The sequence below is a fragment of the Megalopta genalis genome, unplaced genomic scaffold (genome assembly GCF_051020955.1).
Source record: "Megalopta genalis isolate 19385.01 unplaced genomic scaffold, iyMegGena1_principal scaffold0050, whole genome shotgun sequence".
NCBI lineage: Eukaryota > Metazoa > Arthropoda > Insecta > Hymenoptera > Halictidae > Megalopta > Megalopta genalis.
In genome coordinates this window covers 305,121-324,281 of record NW_027476119.1, presented here as the reverse complement: position 1 = coordinate 324,281, position 19,161 = coordinate 305,121, and the positions used below count along the sequence as shown (strand labels likewise).

Below are 19,161 nucleotides of genomic sequence, written 5' to 3'. Positions count from 1 at the left end.
GTAAACAACTTATACATTTAGCAAATGTTTTTAGAAAAATAACCAGTAGAAATAAATCGTGCGAAATGTTGAATATAAAAAGTAAGTAACAAACTTTTGTAACAAAATATAAATATTATAGTTCATTACTTTAAGTAAAGTACACGTGCACTCGAAAAACTTCAATATTTGCTTTATAATATTGTAAACCATTTGTGATTAAGATTACCAAAATAATGTTGGAAATAAATAATATTTGTACAGAAATATTGTATGATATATTCCAAAATATAATAATTGTAGAACTATCAATATATAGTTAACATTTTTATAAAGAATTAAAAAAATTACAAAATAATAACAGACCGCAGCAAATGATCAGTGCCGCACCAATGAGAGAGCAGCTAGTCTGTGATTGGTGCGTTGCTGGGTACGTTAGATGCTATAAATACGAAGGTCTGCGCATCTGGCATCAAACGTCCTCAGTTCGGTCGACGTGCGGGTAGCTGATTCCTTTGTTCTCCAGTGAAAGTACACGATGTCTGGCCGTGGAAAAGGTAACAAAGTTAAGTCGAAGGGAAAATCCCGTTCCACCAGAGCTGGATTGCAATTTCCGGTGGGTCGCATTCATCGAATGCTCAGAAAAGGTCATTATGCGGAACGTGTAGGTGCTGGAGCACCGGTTTACCTTGCTGCAGTTATAGAATATTTGGCTGCCGAAGTACTGGAATTGACCGGAAATGCAGCTCGGGATAATAAAAAAACCAGGATTGTTCCACGACACGTGCAATTGGCAATCCGTAACGACGAAGAATTGAACAAACTGTTGTCTGGAGTCACCATTACTCAAGGAGGCGTGTTGCCCAACATCCAAGTGGCCCTCTTGCCTAAAAAAACCGATAAGAAAGCATAAGCTTGTCGATCGCCGCATCAATATCATAACATAGAAAATGGCCCTTTTCAGGGCCCAATTTCCATTCAAACGACGAAACTGCTCAGCAATTCGCTATTATATGTTTTTTTTTCAGAAAAAGGAATCTAGGGTGTTCAAATATATTTATAGCACATGTGACTATTGACGTATCCGAAGCTTTTTTTCGAAAAATAGATCTAACTGAAAAAATTTAAAAACTTACACAAGTATGTATTAGAAATTTTTATAAATGATTTAAATAAGATCTGCATGGTCTTGGATAAGTATCATATTGTTCGAAATAGTCCTTTTATCTGAAAACACCTCGCCTTTTACAATCCGTCGTCAGATTCGGGAACAAAATGTATTAAACTCTTTCTTCATTCGCACAAACATTTTAGCTACATCCTATATCGACGTTCACAGTTGGGAAGTCAAACATATGTGCAAAGCGCGAGGTCGTGAAGAAAGAAAATTAGGAAGGATGATCCTCTAGAGCAGGAGAATGTGAGGGAGGCAAAATAAAACTTCGTTAGAGAGTAAGAGATGAGTAGGGGTTACGTGACTGGTTTATGATTACAATCAGGGACAGACTAAACTAAGGTTTTACAAAAATTCGAAGACGATCAAGTCTATGGTAGTTGACAGATATTTAAAATATCTGGCAATATAATCTTTTGCACAACTTACGCTGTCAATTACAGTTTAGGAAAGTGCACAAAACAACACCAATAAATTAAAAATTATTGTTTTATTACATTTCTTGAAAAAAATAGTGTAGGAAAGATAATGTAATTGGAAACATAATATTTCTTCCACCAAAGAGTGATTAAAAGATCTACTCCGAGAATGAATGTTTAAGCAGGATATCGATGCAATATACATATATCTTTATGGAACCGTTGCCAACGTATTTGTAAATTTTTTCTTATTAATTTACTTATCTGACAATAACAATTTGTATTGTTTTCTAAAAACTTATAAAACTCTGAAAATATTCGTCAAAAAACATTAATTATGATAAAATTAAGACAAAAAATATACCAAGGGCACAGGGATTGTTTAGGAGAATTTATTGCACCCCGATATCATATAAAAGAAACGTATGACAACACTACAAAACATATTTAATTGATTCCTGAAATTTGATTAATTATTATGTTAATTAATTATAACATTTGGCAGTATTGTGATGTTTTTTCGTATGATATTCTTACACACTATGCATATGCGAGAAATTTAGTTCAGGAATTTATTTATGCAATGATAGCGTTTCGATACCAGGCGGGAGGCATTTTTTGAGAAATTAGATACATACATAACTCGTAAACCAGTTTTATAATTTATGCTAATTATCAACTTTGGGTAATTTTGTTTAGCAATTTGAGCGTATTACAACTACGTGCAATGGTGCTCTACGAACTTTCGATCAAAACGCGGAAAATTTAAAATGCTGTATAGTAGAAATTAATATTTAATAAAAGCACGCTATTTTTTGAATAGAATTATTGAAAAATCATTTTTGACATGTTTGTATTTCTAGGAGGATCTTTTAACTTTTGTGAGCTTAAATTGAAACTGAGAAAATCATATTGCTGTTGGTAGAGCTATATGGATATTCACGTGGTTTAATGATTAGATTGTAATAGAAGGTATGTAGATAAAACGAAATGATCGTGCAAATTTGCTGTGGTATGTACCTTTATCTCTATATTAATGAATATGTATTATTAAAAAATACATATGTAGCACTCAATAGCACTTTTAAGTAAACGTGTTTAACTTGTTTATTACACCAAGTGTTATTAAATTCTCATTAATAATACAAAACTTTGACTATGAATTGTATCAGATAAATCTCATCTTATAAGAACATGTATGTATAATTCTACATACACGAACATGTGTACATAATATACAGAGTGAGCTTCTGATTTCAGAATGCGCTATGGAATGTTGCATAAATTCACACGATATAGGCAAGTGTTTCAATAGTCTGTAATATAAAAAATATAGTATTATTGTTTATTTATCAATAACTAATTAACGTCTTTTCAGTAGTCCTATCTTTTTTAAACCTAACCTATTAAACATTGTAAAATTTACAAGTATAAATATGTCGATGGATCCAAAAGTTTTGGAAGAATCCAAATTGATGTTGAAAGACATGTATTTTGCTGGTGTTAAAGCAGTTTCTCCAAAACAACTTATAATAGATAAAGTTAAATATAAAGATGGGATATTGCAAGTTTGTGATCAACAAATTCAGTTGAGAGAGAATGTCTATTTAGTTGGTTTCGGCAAAGCTGTCATGGGTATGTCAGTAGTTCTTGAACACATGCTCGCAGATTGTTTGAAAAAGGGTATAGTCAGCATTCCTTCTGCATCAACAAATGAGATGTGGGAGACTAAAGACAAAACTTATTTTCCTAAATTAAAAACTTCTGTAGTAGAATATTGTGAAGGAGGCATGGATAATCAACCGGATCATAGATCATTGAATACATCACATGATATTATAGATTTGGTCGAATCGTTAACTGAAAATGACACTTTAATTGTATTAATATCAGGAGGAGGTTCTGCATTACTGTATATGCCAAGACCAATAATTGATCACGAAGATAAATTATTGCTGTGTAAAAATCTTCAAAATGCAGGTGCCGATATTAAAGAAGTTAACACGATAAGAATGAAATTATCCATGGTGAAGGGTGGTGGTTTAGCTCGAATGACTTACCCTGCTAACATTGTTACTTTAATATTATCCGATATTGTGGGTGATCCTATCGATTTAATTGCTAGTGGTCCTACTGTATATAATGCTAAAGTTCCAAAGCAATCAATAGCTATCTTAAAAAAGTACAAATTATTTGATAAATTAGAAGTAGATGTAAAGAAAGCCATAATATCTAAAGAAACCTTTAAAGATAAGCCATTGTTGACTGGAAAACGAAAAAAAAAAGAGTTTAAACATGTAGTAAATATTATTTTGGGAAATAATCAAGTGGCAGTTGAAGCAGCTGCTCTTGAAGCACAACGTCAGAAGCTTACTCCAATAATATTAAGGACTGATATTACTGGCAATGTTCATGATGTTAGTTTGGCATATGTTCATGTAACAAGTTTAATATGCCTAGCATTAGAAAAGAAATTAGGGAGAGCGGAATTCTTTGAAAGAGTAAGAGACACTCCCGTGCTTTCATTACCTACCACTAAAGTGGATGAAATTTACAATTTAATCGAAGATGGGTGTGGAGAAGGAATTGTACTGATTGGAGGAGGAGAGCCAACAGTAATAGTTAAAGGAGATGGAAAGGGTGGAAGAAATCAAGAATTAGCTTTACATTTCTCTTTAGACTGGTTAGCAGAAATAAAAAGCAATCCTCATTTTGCTGAATACGATGTCATAATGTTAAGTGCAGGCACAGATGGTCAAGATGGTCCAACTGATGCTGCAGGTGCATTTGGCTACCCTGCTATCGGACCAATAATTCATGATTTGCATGCAAAAGTAAAAATGTTTACTTCAAAGATGCTGGTGCACCTACAGATGAAGAAAGAAGCTATGAAAAAGAAAGAAGAAGAACAAAAAAGATTAGAAAAATTAAAACCAGATACATGCAAATTGCATGAATTGAGTGGTTTTGTGGTTAAAAAAAAGGATGAGTTAAAACCCAACGAATCAGAGAATATTATGAAAGAGGAAGAAATTGGGACAGAGAAAATAGATGAAATGGAAGATGTGCTTCCGTTAATATATCAAACTATGGAAGTGGAACGTATGCTTCCTGAAAATGCATTAAGTCAAAATAACTCATATAATTTATATTCACGATTCAAGAAAGGTTCAGAGTTATTCAAAACTGGCTTTACGGGTACTAACGTCATGGACCTACACTTTATTTATATTAAAAAACGAAAATGTGATTGTAGTATAGATAGCGTTCTTTTTGGTAAAGGAAAAACAGAGAACAATTTCGAGGACCATGATTTTCATATTGATTTTTCCACTATTGAAAGATACAAATTTCTTCAGGGCCGAAAGGCTTTCGACTGGGGTTCTTATTTGCGTACATCGTCACTTGTCCCTAGCGAAGAGGTGGAACATCCTAATATAAAAATTATTGATGATAATCTGACAGACCCATGTTGTCGCAGGGACAGAAAATTTCCACTGAAATATCTATTAAAAGATAAGAATCTTCCATTATAAAATTTTAAAATATAAAAATTGCTAATATTCGATTAATCAAATTAGTGAAATATAGATAATTATATATATATAACAATGATAATTTAATTATACATTGAAGAAGTAATAGATAAATGCAAATTAGTACTAAAATTTGTTAAAGATATTAAATCTAGTGATTTAGTAAAAATTGCAATGAATTAGTATGATTATAACTTCTGTAACGAAATTTCTGTGATAAATAACAAAATTCAAACAATTTATGTGCAATACATAAAAATAGTAAATGTGTTGCTCTATTATATTTTTATAACATGTACATACGCTCGGACGCGCACACAATATACATTTTGGTATTGTTAGTATACATAACAGTATGGATTTATTTGTACTACACGATTACCTTACCATAAATAATTAATACTTCTCACGTAATTAGCTAAAGATCCCAACTAAATAAATGATGTTTAACTAACATGTCGCGAACACCATCTTTCAATGGCTGAGATTGTTCTTTCTTGGCCGGTAGTTCCCAATCTGGATTTAAATTAAATGCAAACTGACTTAAGATTCTCAATTCACATTTAATTTGTACCCATCCAGGACTATTTATAAAGCTCCATGGTTGATACCTAAAACTTTAATAATGTTTCAATTGAAAAACAACTGCATATAAATTTATACAATGCTTTCTACCATTTTTGTACGATTTCTACGCAGGAACATAAAACTTCGAGCCATAAATGCAAGACTTGCTCGTTCAATCCTAGACAAATGAGGGATCGTAATTTTACATCCATTTGGGCATGTGCATTGTCATGTGTTAAGTTCACTGATTGTACACATCGATACAACAACTGAAATGTAAATTATATTTTTATACAACTACGTAATATCATTAAAGACATGTAAATAGACAGGTATTATTACCTCTTCTGGTGTAAGAACTTTTCCATCTTCATCCAATCTATATGTTTTACAAAGTACTAATCTGCTATAAACAGAGTTAAAATCTTTTTCAACTTCTCTGTTTGATGCTTCTTCTATAAAAAGCCATGGATGGCATGGACCACCTAAAAATGATGGTCTACGCATACCATGTTCCAATACTGCTTTTATTGCAGGACATAAAGTTCCCCTAACTAAATCAGTAACAGCTTCACTAACCGCATCATCTCCAGCACATGTATACTGTTTACTTCTTTCGTCTAATAATTCTACAAATTTTGCGGGGAACCAACCCCTCAATCCGTTTAATTCTCCTACCCAACAATGTTCGTCTTTTTGACTTAAAATCGTTATTATATCATTTTTTCGGAAACCCAATTCGTCATCATCGTGTCTTTCAAAATCTACAATAATAAAGTGCCATATCTATAATTATTATAAATCTAATGATATCATTTACACTAGAGTACCTAATAACGCTTTAGCTCTTCTTTTTCTAGTACGTGATACATTCACATAATTATCATGATCTTTTGCATGACTTTCCATAGTATAGTCTGCAATAAGTATAGTGTTGCTTAATTTTGGATCAACATTGATAAAGTGTCTAGCGACCTGTAGGACAGCCTCTCTTAAATCCACCAATATTTCTGAAATATGACTATTATTATTTTCTTTACACGATCAAATGTATGAACAAATGTTGAGTAATTTTCCATACCTGTTTGACGAATGTTCTTCGATTTTGCGTCATCTTCAGTATCGTAACTTCCAAACAAAAATGTTTGTAACATCGATTTATTTCTTTTCATTTGACGCCTTCGTAAAAGTGTAAATAATTTTATAAAGCAATTCTAATTTTCATTAAATCGTATAGTAATAAATTATATACCTATTAAGATGTTGCTTTGGTAAATTTGGTACTGCATCTGGATTACCTACTAATCCTCCCTGATCGGCCATTAAGTATGCTAAATGTCTGCGTCTGTGAGTTTCGACTAGAACATCTGTCAATGATCCACTAACTTCCAAAGATATCTGCAATAATAATATATATATATATATATATATATATATATATATATATATATATATATATATATATATTATATGTATTCTAACAATCTTTCCTTAAATCTAGTTAGAAATTCAGAAAAATAATTTTACATTAAATAATTGTTCTACATCATCAATATCCCCTGGTATATCTGAGAGAGCATTAAATATTTGGGCAGAGTTTTCCAATTGCTTCAATTCAGATTCTGTAAAGCATTAAATTATACATTTATTGGGTTTACATCTGGATAGAGTAAAGTAATTGTGTGTGACTTGGAATTAATGCATTATAATGAAGGTAACATAGAATTTCACTGAATATGTACCTTCATGTTTCAAAAAATAGTGCAAACATAAAACGTTTATATACGCCACTATGTTGTTTCAAAAAAATGGTTAATAATAATAAAACGAGAAGAAAATTGATTTTTCAAACTGTTTAATTAAGCATTGTTATTGATTTGACTAAGTGATTTATTCAGTAAGCAACTCTTTTATTGTAAAACCTTGTAATAATATTATGTTATATAAAATCTATATACCTTTTATTTTCAACATTCCAAGTGTAACTTGAAATAAGACTATAGATCCATCAAAAAGGAACATATCCCATATGCGCAATAATATTTTCATATGTACAACAGAAGCGAATAGAGTCAGGAACCAGTGCAATGATATCAAACTTAATTCTATGTCATGCTGAACTAAGACATGGTCTATGTCAGGAAGATAATTAGCTACTAATGTACGAAGTACTCTTTGGTCAGCCTGGATACCTGTCACATATGTTCAGAATTAAATTAGTTATATTTTTTCCATTGTTAGTTACTTTTATTACTATTACCTAATAATGTTGAAGAATAATAGGATGCCGGTAGTAAATCTTCTACTATGGTTACCATCATCAAAAAAGCATCTTCCTCTTCTAGGAGTAATAAAAGAGAAGCTGCTATTGTTCCTGTACCCTGGCAGTACCTTTATAGAATATGTCGGTAATAGTATTACACTGTTAGAATAGAAAAGTAGTAATCTATAAAAGTTTTTTTTACCCAATTTCAGGATACAACCATGCAAGTGCACGCATAACCCTTCTTAAGCGAGGTATTCCAGTACTATGAAGATGGCTAAAACATGCATTGGCAGGCATGATACGGAGCAAATCTTTTTCTATTTGCTTGTTACTCATTAATGCATCATTGCTTGATGCTTTTACAATATCTTTGTACATTATTTCAGAAGAACATTTCTTCTGAAGTGCGCCTATAATAAATAAAGGATAAATAATCTAAGTGACATATAATAGTTATATGACCCTCATCTTAGTTCTTAAATGATTTTAATATAATACCTGACATCCTCATCCAAATTTGAGGTCTGAGTGAATGAGGTATGCCATGACGGACCATATCACGTAATTTATCAGTACGAGGTAATCTCCTATCTAAATTTTGCCATGAAAGTTCTGTTACTTCTTTATTATGACTAAATTCCAATAAAGCAACCCACTGTAATCTGGTTATATTAAATTTATAAATATCTATTAAGTTGTAATGTAATAAACTTATGTATATGATCATTTTCTCTATACCTATGTTGTGGATCTTCAACAAATGGAATACCCAACAACTTTTTTGAGCTCTGCTCTGGTCCATCTTCTTCTTCAACACGAAAACCAAACTCATCAAACCTAGAACATTAAATTATAAATTTATTAATCTGTAACAAAACAATGCTTCACATAGATTCATTCGCTAAAAATACCTGTACTCTGGTTGAGAATTCGGATCATCTGGTTGATTCAATTTAGCTAAAATATTTTGAGGCCACATGGACGGCGTCAAAGCGGAAAATGGACCACCAGGAGCTGGAGACAAAATTTCTCCACACAAACCTGAAGCTTCCACTTCGTATTCATCTTCGGATATAGCAGTCTCTAGTTTTTTCTAAAATATAAAAAGATTAAAAAAATTCAAATGAACAAAATATAAATGCATGAGTATCAATGTATGTAAGATTCATAAAAATATTTATATTTCATTAGCTAAAGCCCCTTAAAAGAATCATAAAAACATTTTAATTAAATAAAAAAATAGGCTTACGTTATGATCTTCTTTCCCAACATAACCTTCATGATCACGAACATTAAATAATGATTTGGCAATATCCATCTTGTAAAATATTAAAATAATTATTATGTGCCACTTTTCAACACACTCTTTCTATTTTTAACAGCGTTATATTACACACACTTTGCTACATTTATTAATTTTAAGAACATTAATCTGTGAACATGGTTGACATTATTGACAGTTTTGTATTCGCTTCGCCATCTGACGTTTTTAGCGATTATTAAACCCATAACAATCTGTGTATGTATGTATGTATGTATGTATATGATGTACCAAGCTCTAATTTAAACTTCAATGACATTGTTGCTCGATCGCGCGAACTTAGCTATAAGTGCAGTATAATTAACACAGTATTACCAATACAGATAGGCGCGAAATTTGAATTATAAAATATAATTGTATGCTGTACAATGTTGACGTGTACAAATGCTGTACAAACAAAATTGGTTTGTTCGCTCTTCTTCCAGTAAAAAACGAAAGGGTACTGTCATTAAAGCCCTTATTTTGCGGATTGTTGTTTAAGATGATGTTTGGTTATTCTTTTTTACTAAAATATACAATTTTGTTTGATATACTACAGGGTGTTCCAAAATTATTGTACAAGCGAGAGATAAGGAATTCCTAAGGACATTTGAAGTAACTATTTCCTTAGCGAAAATGCAATCCGCGGCTTCGTTTACGAGTTATTAACGAAAAACAGTGATCAATGAGAGGCGAGATTAGCTGGTGTGTGTGTGTGTCGAAACCCAGTTCCGCTCATTGGCTCAGCCGCCTCGCGTCTCTCGCCTAACCTCACCTTTCATTGGTCATTGTTTTTCGTTAATGACTCGTAAACGAAGCCGCGGATTGCATTTTCGCTAAGGAAAAAGTTACTTCAAATAACCTCAGGAACCCCTTATTTCCTGCATGTATAATAATTTTGGGACTCCATGTATATCTGTGTAAGAAGCATAACAATCTTCTAAAGAACAATCACAAGAAAACTTATTGAAAAAGTTGTCGAGAAACCTTCAATCTTGAAAAGATTTTCAAGACTTGGTCGGTAAAGAAAATATTAATATAGAGGTCATTCCACACCAAATCGATCACTTTTTCCCTTGATGTCAAGGATTTTATTCGAACTGAAATATGACGTAGTCTATTTGATATCATCATCACTTTACTAATTTCGAATTTGTTTAAAAAATGCAGTCCCCCTGAAATTTACTATTTTTGCCCATTTTTGCGAAAATAAATGGAACTTAGGAATTTTTATCTCGGAAATTATTGGTCATATCGGGATGCACTTTTTTTGTTGTACTTGGGAAGGATCCACCTTACTAAATAAATTTTGATCTGATTGAAAAATTGTTTTAATAACATTGAAAATTATAAACAAAGACTCATTTTTTAAATGCGGATTCGAGATCGTATTTTTAAGAAATCAAAAAAAATACTATCATATCCCCGTCCTAACGCTCCGTCCATATGTTGTACAGGAATGGCTTCCACTCCTGCACATCTCCAGGTCGCAGCTTGATTTGTTAGCGAGATTTAGTATAGAAATTTTTTTTTCTCTGATTAACTGACGATTCACTGCAGATTGGATATTCAATAAAATGGTGGGAATGTGCAAGCCAGCTTAGGGAGTAAGAAATGCGTGCTAGAGTAGATCCCATTATTGTACGTAGGTTTATGATGGTGATCGCGAAAAGAGGGCATGACAATAGCTTCTGCTTCCGCCGAGGTCTCCTAATGTCCGGGATTGGTACTAATATTGAGTCGCTGTTGCCAGTCGCTCTAGATATGATATGTTTTTCGTGACTCCTGGGTGAAGTTCCAATGAATTGATGATTGTGACCTGTTACATAGTCTTCATATATAACAAAATACTATTATTTTATTTAAATAACATTACACCGATTTAAAAATGACAGCGTCCTTGTCATTGCTGGCGAGTCATGACGAAGTGGTTCGATGTATGGATGTACTCATCAATGGCGCCCATGAAAAAGGTTTAAATTTACTATATTTACCCGCTCGATCGTTCATAATGCATCTTTAGAAACATACTTGGGCAAGATACAACAAGATGTGTATACGAATTATAATAGAGAAATATTAGACTTTTCTTGCATCTACTTTTGTATGTGCTATAAATACATAAATATTCACAGTCTAGTGTTATTATTTACAAATGCCATTTATCAAAGTCTATTAACATCTCTTATGTTAGGGGAACAATTTAAATATGAAGCTCTAACATATCTTATATGAATTTTTTAGAATTTTTACAAATGAGACAAAAATGGTTGACATCTATTCAAGAATATCAGCGTCTTCATTCAGCTTTAAAGAAAGCTCAGCAAGAAGTAGTAGATTTAGATTGTAAATTAGGTCATGCTAGGAGACTGTTAGATGAAGAAAAACGAAAAAGACGGACTGTGGAGAAGCAACGAAATTCATTGGTAAGCATAATAATTTTACAAATTATACAAATTACAATTGTTTACATATTAGCATAATTTCATTATTTTTATATCCACAGGAAAGACAAATTATTATGGTTAGGTATCTTTTATTTAATGATGGTGGAAAAAATTTGAATGATGAAACCAGGGAAAAGTTACAATTCTTAAATAATATTACATTGAATGGACGTCAGAATAATATACATATCAAAGATTTACAGCAAAATAATAAGTAAGTTTTTATTTATGTTCAAACTCATTTGCTTTAGATGTTGAATAACCAATACTTTAGATTAATTACTATGGCAGAGCTGGACTCCACTGGCTCTATATTAAGTGACTTAAGTTGCTTTTCAAAGTCAGAAGATGATTTAGATATCAGTGTAATTATTCAACAAAGTCAAAAGAAACGTGAATGGAAAGAACATAGAATTAGTAGTGAGTATTCTGCAAAGAAACACTGTAGTACTGTACAAAAGGTTGCAGAACTAAATACATCTGATAGAATAGTAGCTACAACAACTGTAGTTATGCCTAAAGAAGATGCTATCACTGCATCTTCTGTAATTGAAGCTATGCCAGGAAATGAAAATGCAAATCCACAAGATCCACTATGCAGCTCATCTAAAAAGCACAAGAGCAGAAATTGCAGTAGATCAATATCAACATCTATTAACACAAGTCATATACAAATAAATGCTACAGTGAGTAACATTTCTTTGCAAAGTGTACTATTAAACTTTCTTAGATATTTCTTATTTTAAAATGTTCTTTTACAGCCTTCTGCATCAAAAGCTGATATCCTTACATTGGAATCAGATTCTGAGGGTGATTTTAAACCTAGTCCTAATATAGGGGGATATATTTTAAATACAAAGTCTGCTAAAGGTCATAGTTTTATAACTAAAACAGTGATTAAACCAGAAATTTGCACATCCTGTGATAAAAAGTAAGTTTTAAGCCAGATTTTAATTTCATTTCTGCATATTTCTCATTACTTAAAATGATTAGAAAACCTTGTCAACTTCACAATTTCTTTGAATTAAAGCAAAATCTGTCTACCATAGTTTTTTATAGATTTAGAAGTCACCAAAATTGCGTACCCCTTTACTCCTATTTGAATAAATAATTTAGAGATTCACAATAAACAAAATTTCAGAATTCGGTTTGGTAAAGTAGCTCTAAAGTGCAAAGACTGTAAAGCTGCAGCTCACACAGAATGTAAAGATTTAGTACCATTACCATGCATACCTACTGGAAATACCCCTACTTTTCGTGGCACTTCAGTGAGTATTTTGTTGACAAAATTTTTAATTCAATATACGGGGTGTCCCAAAAATGTCTCGCATTATGGAAATGTAAGATAGCTGAGATCATTCTAAGTAACTTTTTCCTTTGCGAAAATGCAATCTGTGGCTTTGTTTACGAGTTATTAATGAAAAACACCGACCAATGAGAGGCAATGGCGCGAACCACAACATGGTCGATCGATCGAATGCCATACCACTGAGTTTGACAGCTGAAGGGGGACCCTGTGCCGTGTTCAAATCAATGAACAAGTCACGGAGCATGAACTTTCGATATTTCTTTTTACCATGTGGCAGTGATAATTTTAAGGAAAACGCTGTTCATCCTTATTTCAGAATGTCTGAAGAATATTTACTAATTTTTCGGACCCGAAGTAATAAGTATGACAGCTGTTTTAATTTTCTGGTGTGCATGACACCTCATGTGTACCATATGAAATTCTTATGCAAGGTGAAGATTAACAAAGTTCATAAATGTTAATTTATTAAATTTTAATTTAAATAATTCCGCGTCCGAACACGATTCAACGAGCGATTCGCAAAGCTAATTTAATAAATAATAATCGTATTAAAGGACGCAAGAGATTTGTTTGATAGAGAAATATGAAGAATATTATCAATAAGAAACTCACCCATTTAGTTGTAAATCCACTACATGGTCGGAAATGTGTGCTGGAGGATAGTACATTGACCTCGTACAATGTATGATGAACTGCACAGCTGATCTGTATCCGACGGCGACGAACAGAAGGATGTTTCCAGGCAGGCTATTCCAACGGTCACTTTTACTACATTATCACTAAACACTGATCACATATCAATAATATCTGCGGACAAACTTTCCTGGATTAATATGTATGGCCCCGAAAATAGCCGATTTTTTAATGCGACGCGTTCAAAGTTCGTATTGTTAACAACAAGTACTGCGTACGAACTGCCGCAGATTGGCGCGATCTCAGATACCCCACATTTCCGTAATGCGAGACATTTTTGAGACACCCTGTATAATAACAAATAATACTGTGAGCATTACTATGTTTATTAGGGAACTATAGCAGATTATACACCTATGATTCTACCAATGGTACCATCATTGGTTGTTCATTGCATCAATGAAGTGGAATTACGAGGAATGAGTGAACCAGGGTTATATAGGGTAAATGGTGGTACAACAGAAGTAAAATGTCTGAAAGAAAAGTTCCTGAAGAGAAAAGGTGCTCCCAACCTTTCTGAGGTTGATATACCTACCATATGCTCTACCCTTAAAGATTTTCTCAGGTATTCAAATTTGAAGCTAACAAATATAAGGCAAAGCATTTATTACTATCTCTTATCACCAGGTGTTTACGGGAACCATTAATTACTGTAGGATTATGGGCGGACTTTGTTCGTGCCACTACTATTAGCGATAAACAGGACGCTAATGCTGCTTTATATCAGGCGATTTCAGAATTACCACAGCCTAACAGAGATACTCTCGCTTTCTTAACGTTACACTTACAAAGAGTATCAGGCAGCCCTGAATGTAAAATGCCTATAAAAAATCTGGCCAAAGTTTTTGGACCCGCAATAGTGGGTTATAGTTGTCAAAATCTATCGCCAGCTTCTTTGTTCACAGAAACCAGAAATCAAGTTATGGTAAGATCCCTAATAAGACAAAATACTTTAAGTGGAAATTAACAAATATTGAAATTTTTACAGGTAGTTGAAAATCTGTTGAAAATCCCTTCAGATTATTGGGCAAATTTTGTCAATCCTGAAAATTTAAGTAATATTGTTACTCATAAGACACCACCTAAAGAATTTTTACTCAAACGTAGTACTTCTCGCTGCTTCTTTAATACTCCTCTTACTTCTGGGTACGTGTTCTTTTTTTATTGCCTCTAAATAATTAGTTAATGTATATTTTTTGTGTCTGTTGCAGTCGGACTCTTATGAGGAAAAATAGAAAATACTTTAAACCTGCTCTCTCTAGAGCAGGTTTTTAAAAAGGATAGATATATATGTATATGTTACTTAAGTCGAGGTACAAATGTCTGAAATAATTGTCGATTATTTAAATATAATTATACTTCAGTATTTACAACTGTACAATGCAATAATTCTGTTTTGTTCAAAAACTTCAATATAACTTTACACATAGACTGATGCTAAAAATAAGTTCTATTATATAGATCTATTATATCTAATATATCTATTATATCTAAGTTACCCGCGTTACCCGTCATCTGTACAGTGGCTTCTCTTACAAAGAAAAACAAAATCCCAATTCAAGATTCGTACTATAAACCCATGTATCCGTCTCGAATTGTCGGTAACTGTGTCTTCTACTTTTATCATCTCGCTAGGGAGTCTAGACCCATAAGCATTTTACCGCTATGTTGATTGGCGTTGTACATACCTTGCTTACAGCATCAAGATTTCGCTACAAGGGACGCCACTGTTGCTGGACTAGTTGCACATGTTGATAATTAATGTTTTCTATTTGATCGACAATTTATAATTATCGAGTAAGTTTACTTTAATCAGCATCTTTTTCAGCATTATTCGATACAGGTAGGTGGGTACAATGTCGTGGGCGAATGTCTGACTTTCATCGACAAAAATGATCGATATTCTGGTCGTCATCAATTTTTATTTTGCGGTTAAAGACTTATATTATAAAATTGTACCTAAAACACTAATTATCAACATGTGCAACTAGTCCAGCAACAGTGGCGTCCCTTGTAGCGAAATCTTGATGCTGTAAGCAAGGTACGTACAACGCCAATCAACATAGCGGAAAAATGCTTATGGGTCTAGACTCCCTAGCGAGATGATAAAAGTAGAAGACACAGTTACCGGCAATTCGAGACGGATACATGGGTTTATAGTACGAATCTCGAATTGGGATTTTGTTTTTCTTTGTAAGAGAAGACATTGTCGCCTGCATACGCAAAATGCAGGGATAGCGACAAACATTAAAGGGCTTGACCCCCTAACAAGGTGGTAAAGGTAGAGGATGCAGTTACCGGCTAAATGGGATGAAAACATGAGTTTATAGTACGAATCTCGAACTGTGTTCATTCATTTTGAAGAATAATCTGAAACTAATAACCCTTTTTAATTAGGATTTTCAGATTCTTCATTTTGAAGTTATTTATTCTCAGGTTAATACTGCAGAGGTAGTAAATTGTTGTGTATATTATCATATATATGATTATGTAAATTATAATATATACGTATTGTTAATTGGTCACTGTACTCGCTGCCGTAATAATAGTAGTTGTTTAAATATTTATTCGTGTATAATTCCCCATCTGCTTACAGTGTATGTATGTATTTGTATTTGAATTGAATTTCTTTTTCATTCGTTATAGAAAACGCCGGTGGCTCTATCTCGTATTTATAGAACAGCTACACATCTCTAGATAATACCATTTATGTAACCCCCGAAAGGCAAATATATATTCCTTCATTTCTCTTTCCAAAACATACAACTGACTCACCCTCCTATCCATACTGTAATCATTTTTAGATTTCCTGTTAGCATACTCGTGCGAACCAAGTTGATATCGTCTTACGACATTCGCAGACGCTCTGGAACGAAATTTCGTGTTCGTTAAAACAGGAAATATAAATGCTTTGCCAGTCATATGCACAGATTGGTGATCATTTTCTGTGTCTTCCATGAGCCATAGGATAAATCTGAATCTCTTCAGAATTGCTTCTTATAATCACACGTTATCTTGTACAATCCTTAATTATAACTATCTATAACAATAAAAATGAAATATTAATATTTCTCAATAATAAACCAAATAATAATTTTTAGAAATAAATTTTTTTACCTTCAAAAATCACTAATTTTCTGCTTAATGATGATATGATAAGGATACCTTACAGATCAACAATAAACTTGACGACGATACTACACTGCAATTGGTCGAATTTAAACCGGTGAAGAAAACTTATGTACGCGGATAAATGGATTAGCGCGTTAAATTGGGTGTCAATGAGACAATAGCGTGTTCAAGTTCAGTAATGAGTCCTACTCTTGTATACCTCCAGGACACAGCTTGATCTATTAACAAGGTTCGATATAGAAATTTTCTTGGTTCTGATTGGTTGACGATTCACTGTTGAGACAGAGTCCACTGCGGATTGGATGCGCAGTAAAATGGTGGGGATGTGGGAGTAAGTCTCACTACTGTAAACCAAAAGTAGCGTTATTTAACCTGACAAACGTTCAAAGTGCAAAGCGTAATGACGGACTCAACTGTAAGCAAAACTACATATCATAATTCATGGTGATAGGTGATAGACTCTAAAACAGGGCTCTGAATTAACTACACATGATAGAGAGAGAGCATTTTCAGAGACTGCTCTGGAATGTGTTGCCGAGTAGCCTCATCCACAATCCCATTTGTGAGATTTCCCTACAGCACATTCAGAGCAGTTTTCAAAAATGCTCTGAATAGGACTGATTTAGCTCTCGCAACTTGCATAAATGGTTTATAATAATATTTTTTGCAACCTGCAACAAACGTTTATTAAATATTTATATTCATGGATTTCACTCGGTTAAGAGAATTATAAGTGAAAAAAGGTCTCTGATTGTAAAATTAATTCTTAGGTCTTGGATTACCTTTATATGCCTCCGTAAAAAGAGGTTTCTTTTGCAGATTTTTTCGTTGCAAATGTTTACACTGTTGCAGGATACGTTGCACATCTGTTACATTCGTTTTTATCCTAAAAACTTCAGCAATACCCTCTGCAGTCATCGAGGCACTTGATGTCACTCTTATAATAGCACATTTATCGCGTGTTGTTAATGCTTTAGGTCGTCCTGGACGTTTCTTTTCCCAATAACTTTGCGAAATAGAATATTTCTTTTTTAATAATATTAAAATTGTTTGTAATTCAGCATCTGTTAGCTTTTTCCTACAACTAATCATATTTTCATAAATATTTGGAGTACATTATACTAAGTGTACTACACTGTGTTTTAAACGTTTATTCACTGCCATTTACTCGTGTTCAACTGAGAAATGAAAATATATGTGTGGTATTACAGATTTTGTCGGACTAGTCGGTAATGAAACGTGCAACCGCAACAATTCCAAGAATAGAGGGGCAATGTTTACATGTTACAGTCACTCAGATTCACAAGTAAACAACAGCTAAAGAAATATATGAATAGAAATCAACATATTTCTATGCTTTCTCATGAATATGTATTATAAAATGTACAAAGTGTGCTATTCTTTTGTCGCGACCTGTATTTGAAAACTTTGGTTCCAATTCTTCCACACTGAAGCGTTTACCACGTGGATTTGTTGTTGTGTACCGTTACATAGTTACCCATTGTAACTTGAATTGTTGGACGAATGTAGTCACATACAGTCATATACGCGTAACATATTAAAATAAGCTTGTATCAATTTTACGAAGAGAAAATATAAAAACCTTTGTAAATAATTAATAACTTAATGTACACGCATTAAAATTAACATACAATAAATTAACTTTTAATAGTTGAAATTTGCGATGTTTCATATTCTGTTATAGTATCTTTTTAAAAGAAGCTAAGAACGAAAATGTACATAATTCATAATTTACGGTAAATGTAGTAGCAAAATTTTGAATTCCTTCAATAAACACTATAAATAAGTAAGGGATATACAAGGTGTTCTATAATTATGTTAATACCCAGAAATGGGTGATTCCTGAAGTCATTTGAAGTAACTTTTTTCCTTAGCAAAAATGCAATCCGCGGTATTGTTTACGAATTATTAACGAAAAACACTGACCAATGAGAGGCCGATAGCGGGACCTACTCTTGTACGCTTTTCTTATTGTCTAAGCTGGTGCGCGCATCCCCACCATTTTACTGCGCATCCAATCTGCAGTGGATTTTGTCTTAGCAGTGAATCGTCAGTCAATGGGAACGAAGAAAATTTCTATATTAAACCTCGCTAACGGATCAAGCTGCGGCCTGGAGGTGCGCAGGGATAGGATCCATTACTGTAATATAACATTTTTAATTTTCGCGCATTACCTAAATAGTAATAATAAATACTGCAAGATGGTGGTAATATCGCATTAACGAAAATATATATGTGTTGAGTTACATACATGATACACATAATCTTGGTTCACGTCCTAGTTAAAATTTCTGGTGCAACAGCAGGTGTGTCTAATA

At 33.0% G+C, this 19,161-nt stretch overlaps 5 protein-coding genes and 2 long non-coding RNA genes across 11 annotated transcripts; 4 read left to right on the top strand and 3 right to left on the bottom strand.

Annotated features, from left to right (window-relative positions):
- The first annotated feature begins 468 nt into the window (after nt 1-468).
- Nucleotides 469-950, top strand: LOC117226699 (histone H2A). The gene has a single exon (XM_033481293.1). It carries the CDS (start codon nt 518-520, stop codon nt 890-892), a length of 375 nt encoding a protein of 124 aa, XP_033337184.1. The 5' UTR covers nt 469-517; the 3' UTR covers nt 893-950.
- Nucleotides 951-2,605: 1,655 nt separating this feature from the next.
- On the top strand, nt 2,606-8,380 carry LOC117226659 (glycerate kinase). Of its 3 annotated transcripts, none has more exons than XM_033481240.2 (4): nt 2,606-2,768; nt 2,833-2,871; nt 2,954-8,083; nt 8,151-8,380. In XM_033481240.2, the coding sequence occupies exons 2-3, from the start codon at nt 2,834-2,836 to the stop codon at nt 5,106-5,108; spliced, it is 2,193 nt and encodes a 730-aa protein (XP_033337131.2). In that variant the 5' UTR covers nt 2,606-2,768; nt 2,833; the 3' UTR covers nt 5,109-8,083; nt 8,151-8,380. The 3 variants fall into 3 exon arrangements, with proteins under 3 accessions (XP_033337131.2, XP_033337130.2, XP_076383997.1); XM_033481239.2 differs by having other exon boundaries at nt 2,951-8,083; XM_076527882.1 differs by having other exon boundaries at nt 2,606-2,871; nt 2,951-8,079.
- Nucleotides 4,871-13,977, bottom strand: LOC117226658 (small G protein signaling modulator 3 homolog). Of its 3 annotated transcripts, none has more exons than XM_033481238.2 (15): nt 9,191-9,259; nt 8,853-9,034; nt 8,680-8,778; nt 8,440-8,603; nt 8,141-8,351; nt 7,936-8,066; nt 7,634-7,867; nt 7,203-7,297; nt 6,928-7,073; nt 6,757-6,854; nt 6,506-6,685; nt 6,018-6,439; nt 5,784-5,944; nt 5,496-5,719; nt 4,871-5,078 (listed from the first exon to the last, which is right to left on the bottom strand). In XM_033481238.2, the coding sequence occupies exons 1-14, from the start codon at nt 9,257-9,259 to the stop codon at nt 5,527-5,529; spliced, it is 2,385 nt and encodes a 794-aa protein (XP_033337129.1). In that variant the 3' UTR covers nt 4,871-5,078; nt 5,496-5,526. The 3 variants fall into 3 exon arrangements, with proteins under 3 accessions (XP_033337129.1, XP_076383996.1, XP_033337128.1); XM_076527881.1 differs by lacking the exon at nt 4,871-5,078 and adding an exon at nt 13,610-13,977 and having other exon boundaries at nt 5,347-5,719; XM_033481237.2 differs by lacking the exon at nt 4,871-5,078 and having other exon boundaries at nt 5,347-5,719; nt 9,191-10,094.
- Nucleotides 10,783-15,251, top strand: LOC117226696 (rac GTPase-activating protein 1). The gene is made up of 10 exons (XM_076527883.1): nt 10,783-11,214; nt 11,486-11,667; nt 11,748-11,902; nt 11,963-12,374; nt 12,450-12,619; nt 12,830-12,956; nt 14,023-14,255; nt 14,318-14,615; nt 14,679-14,836; nt 14,902-15,251. Exons 1-10 carry the CDS (start codon nt 11,130-11,132, stop codon nt 14,963-14,965), a joined length of 1,884 nt encoding a protein of 627 aa, XP_076383998.1. The 5' UTR covers nt 10,783-11,129; the 3' UTR covers nt 14,966-15,251.
- Nucleotides 15,252-15,592: 341 nt separating this feature from the next.
- On the bottom strand, nt 15,593-16,607 carry LOC143261376 (uncharacterized). Its single transcript, XR_013035513.1, has 2 exons — nt 16,466-16,607; nt 15,593-16,383 (listed from the first exon to the last, which is right to left on the bottom strand). It is a non-coding gene; the product is annotated as an uncharacterized LOC143261376 (long non-coding RNA).
- Nucleotides 16,608-17,035: 428 nt separating this feature from the next.
- LOC117226698 (uncharacterized) lies at nt 17,036-18,500 on the top strand. The gene is made up of 2 exons (XR_004491861.2): nt 17,036-17,237; nt 18,034-18,500. It is a non-coding gene; the product is annotated as an uncharacterized LOC117226698 (long non-coding RNA).
- Nucleotides 17,237-18,037, bottom strand: LOC117226697 (uncharacterized). Its single transcript, XM_076527885.1, has 2 exons — nt 17,605-18,037; nt 17,237-17,493 (listed from the first exon to the last, which is right to left on the bottom strand). Exons 1-2 carry the CDS (start codon nt 17,912-17,914, stop codon nt 17,396-17,398), a joined length of 408 nt encoding a protein of 135 aa, XP_076384000.1. The 5' UTR covers nt 17,915-18,037; the 3' UTR covers nt 17,237-17,395.
- Nucleotides 18,501-19,161: the final 661 nt, after the last annotated feature.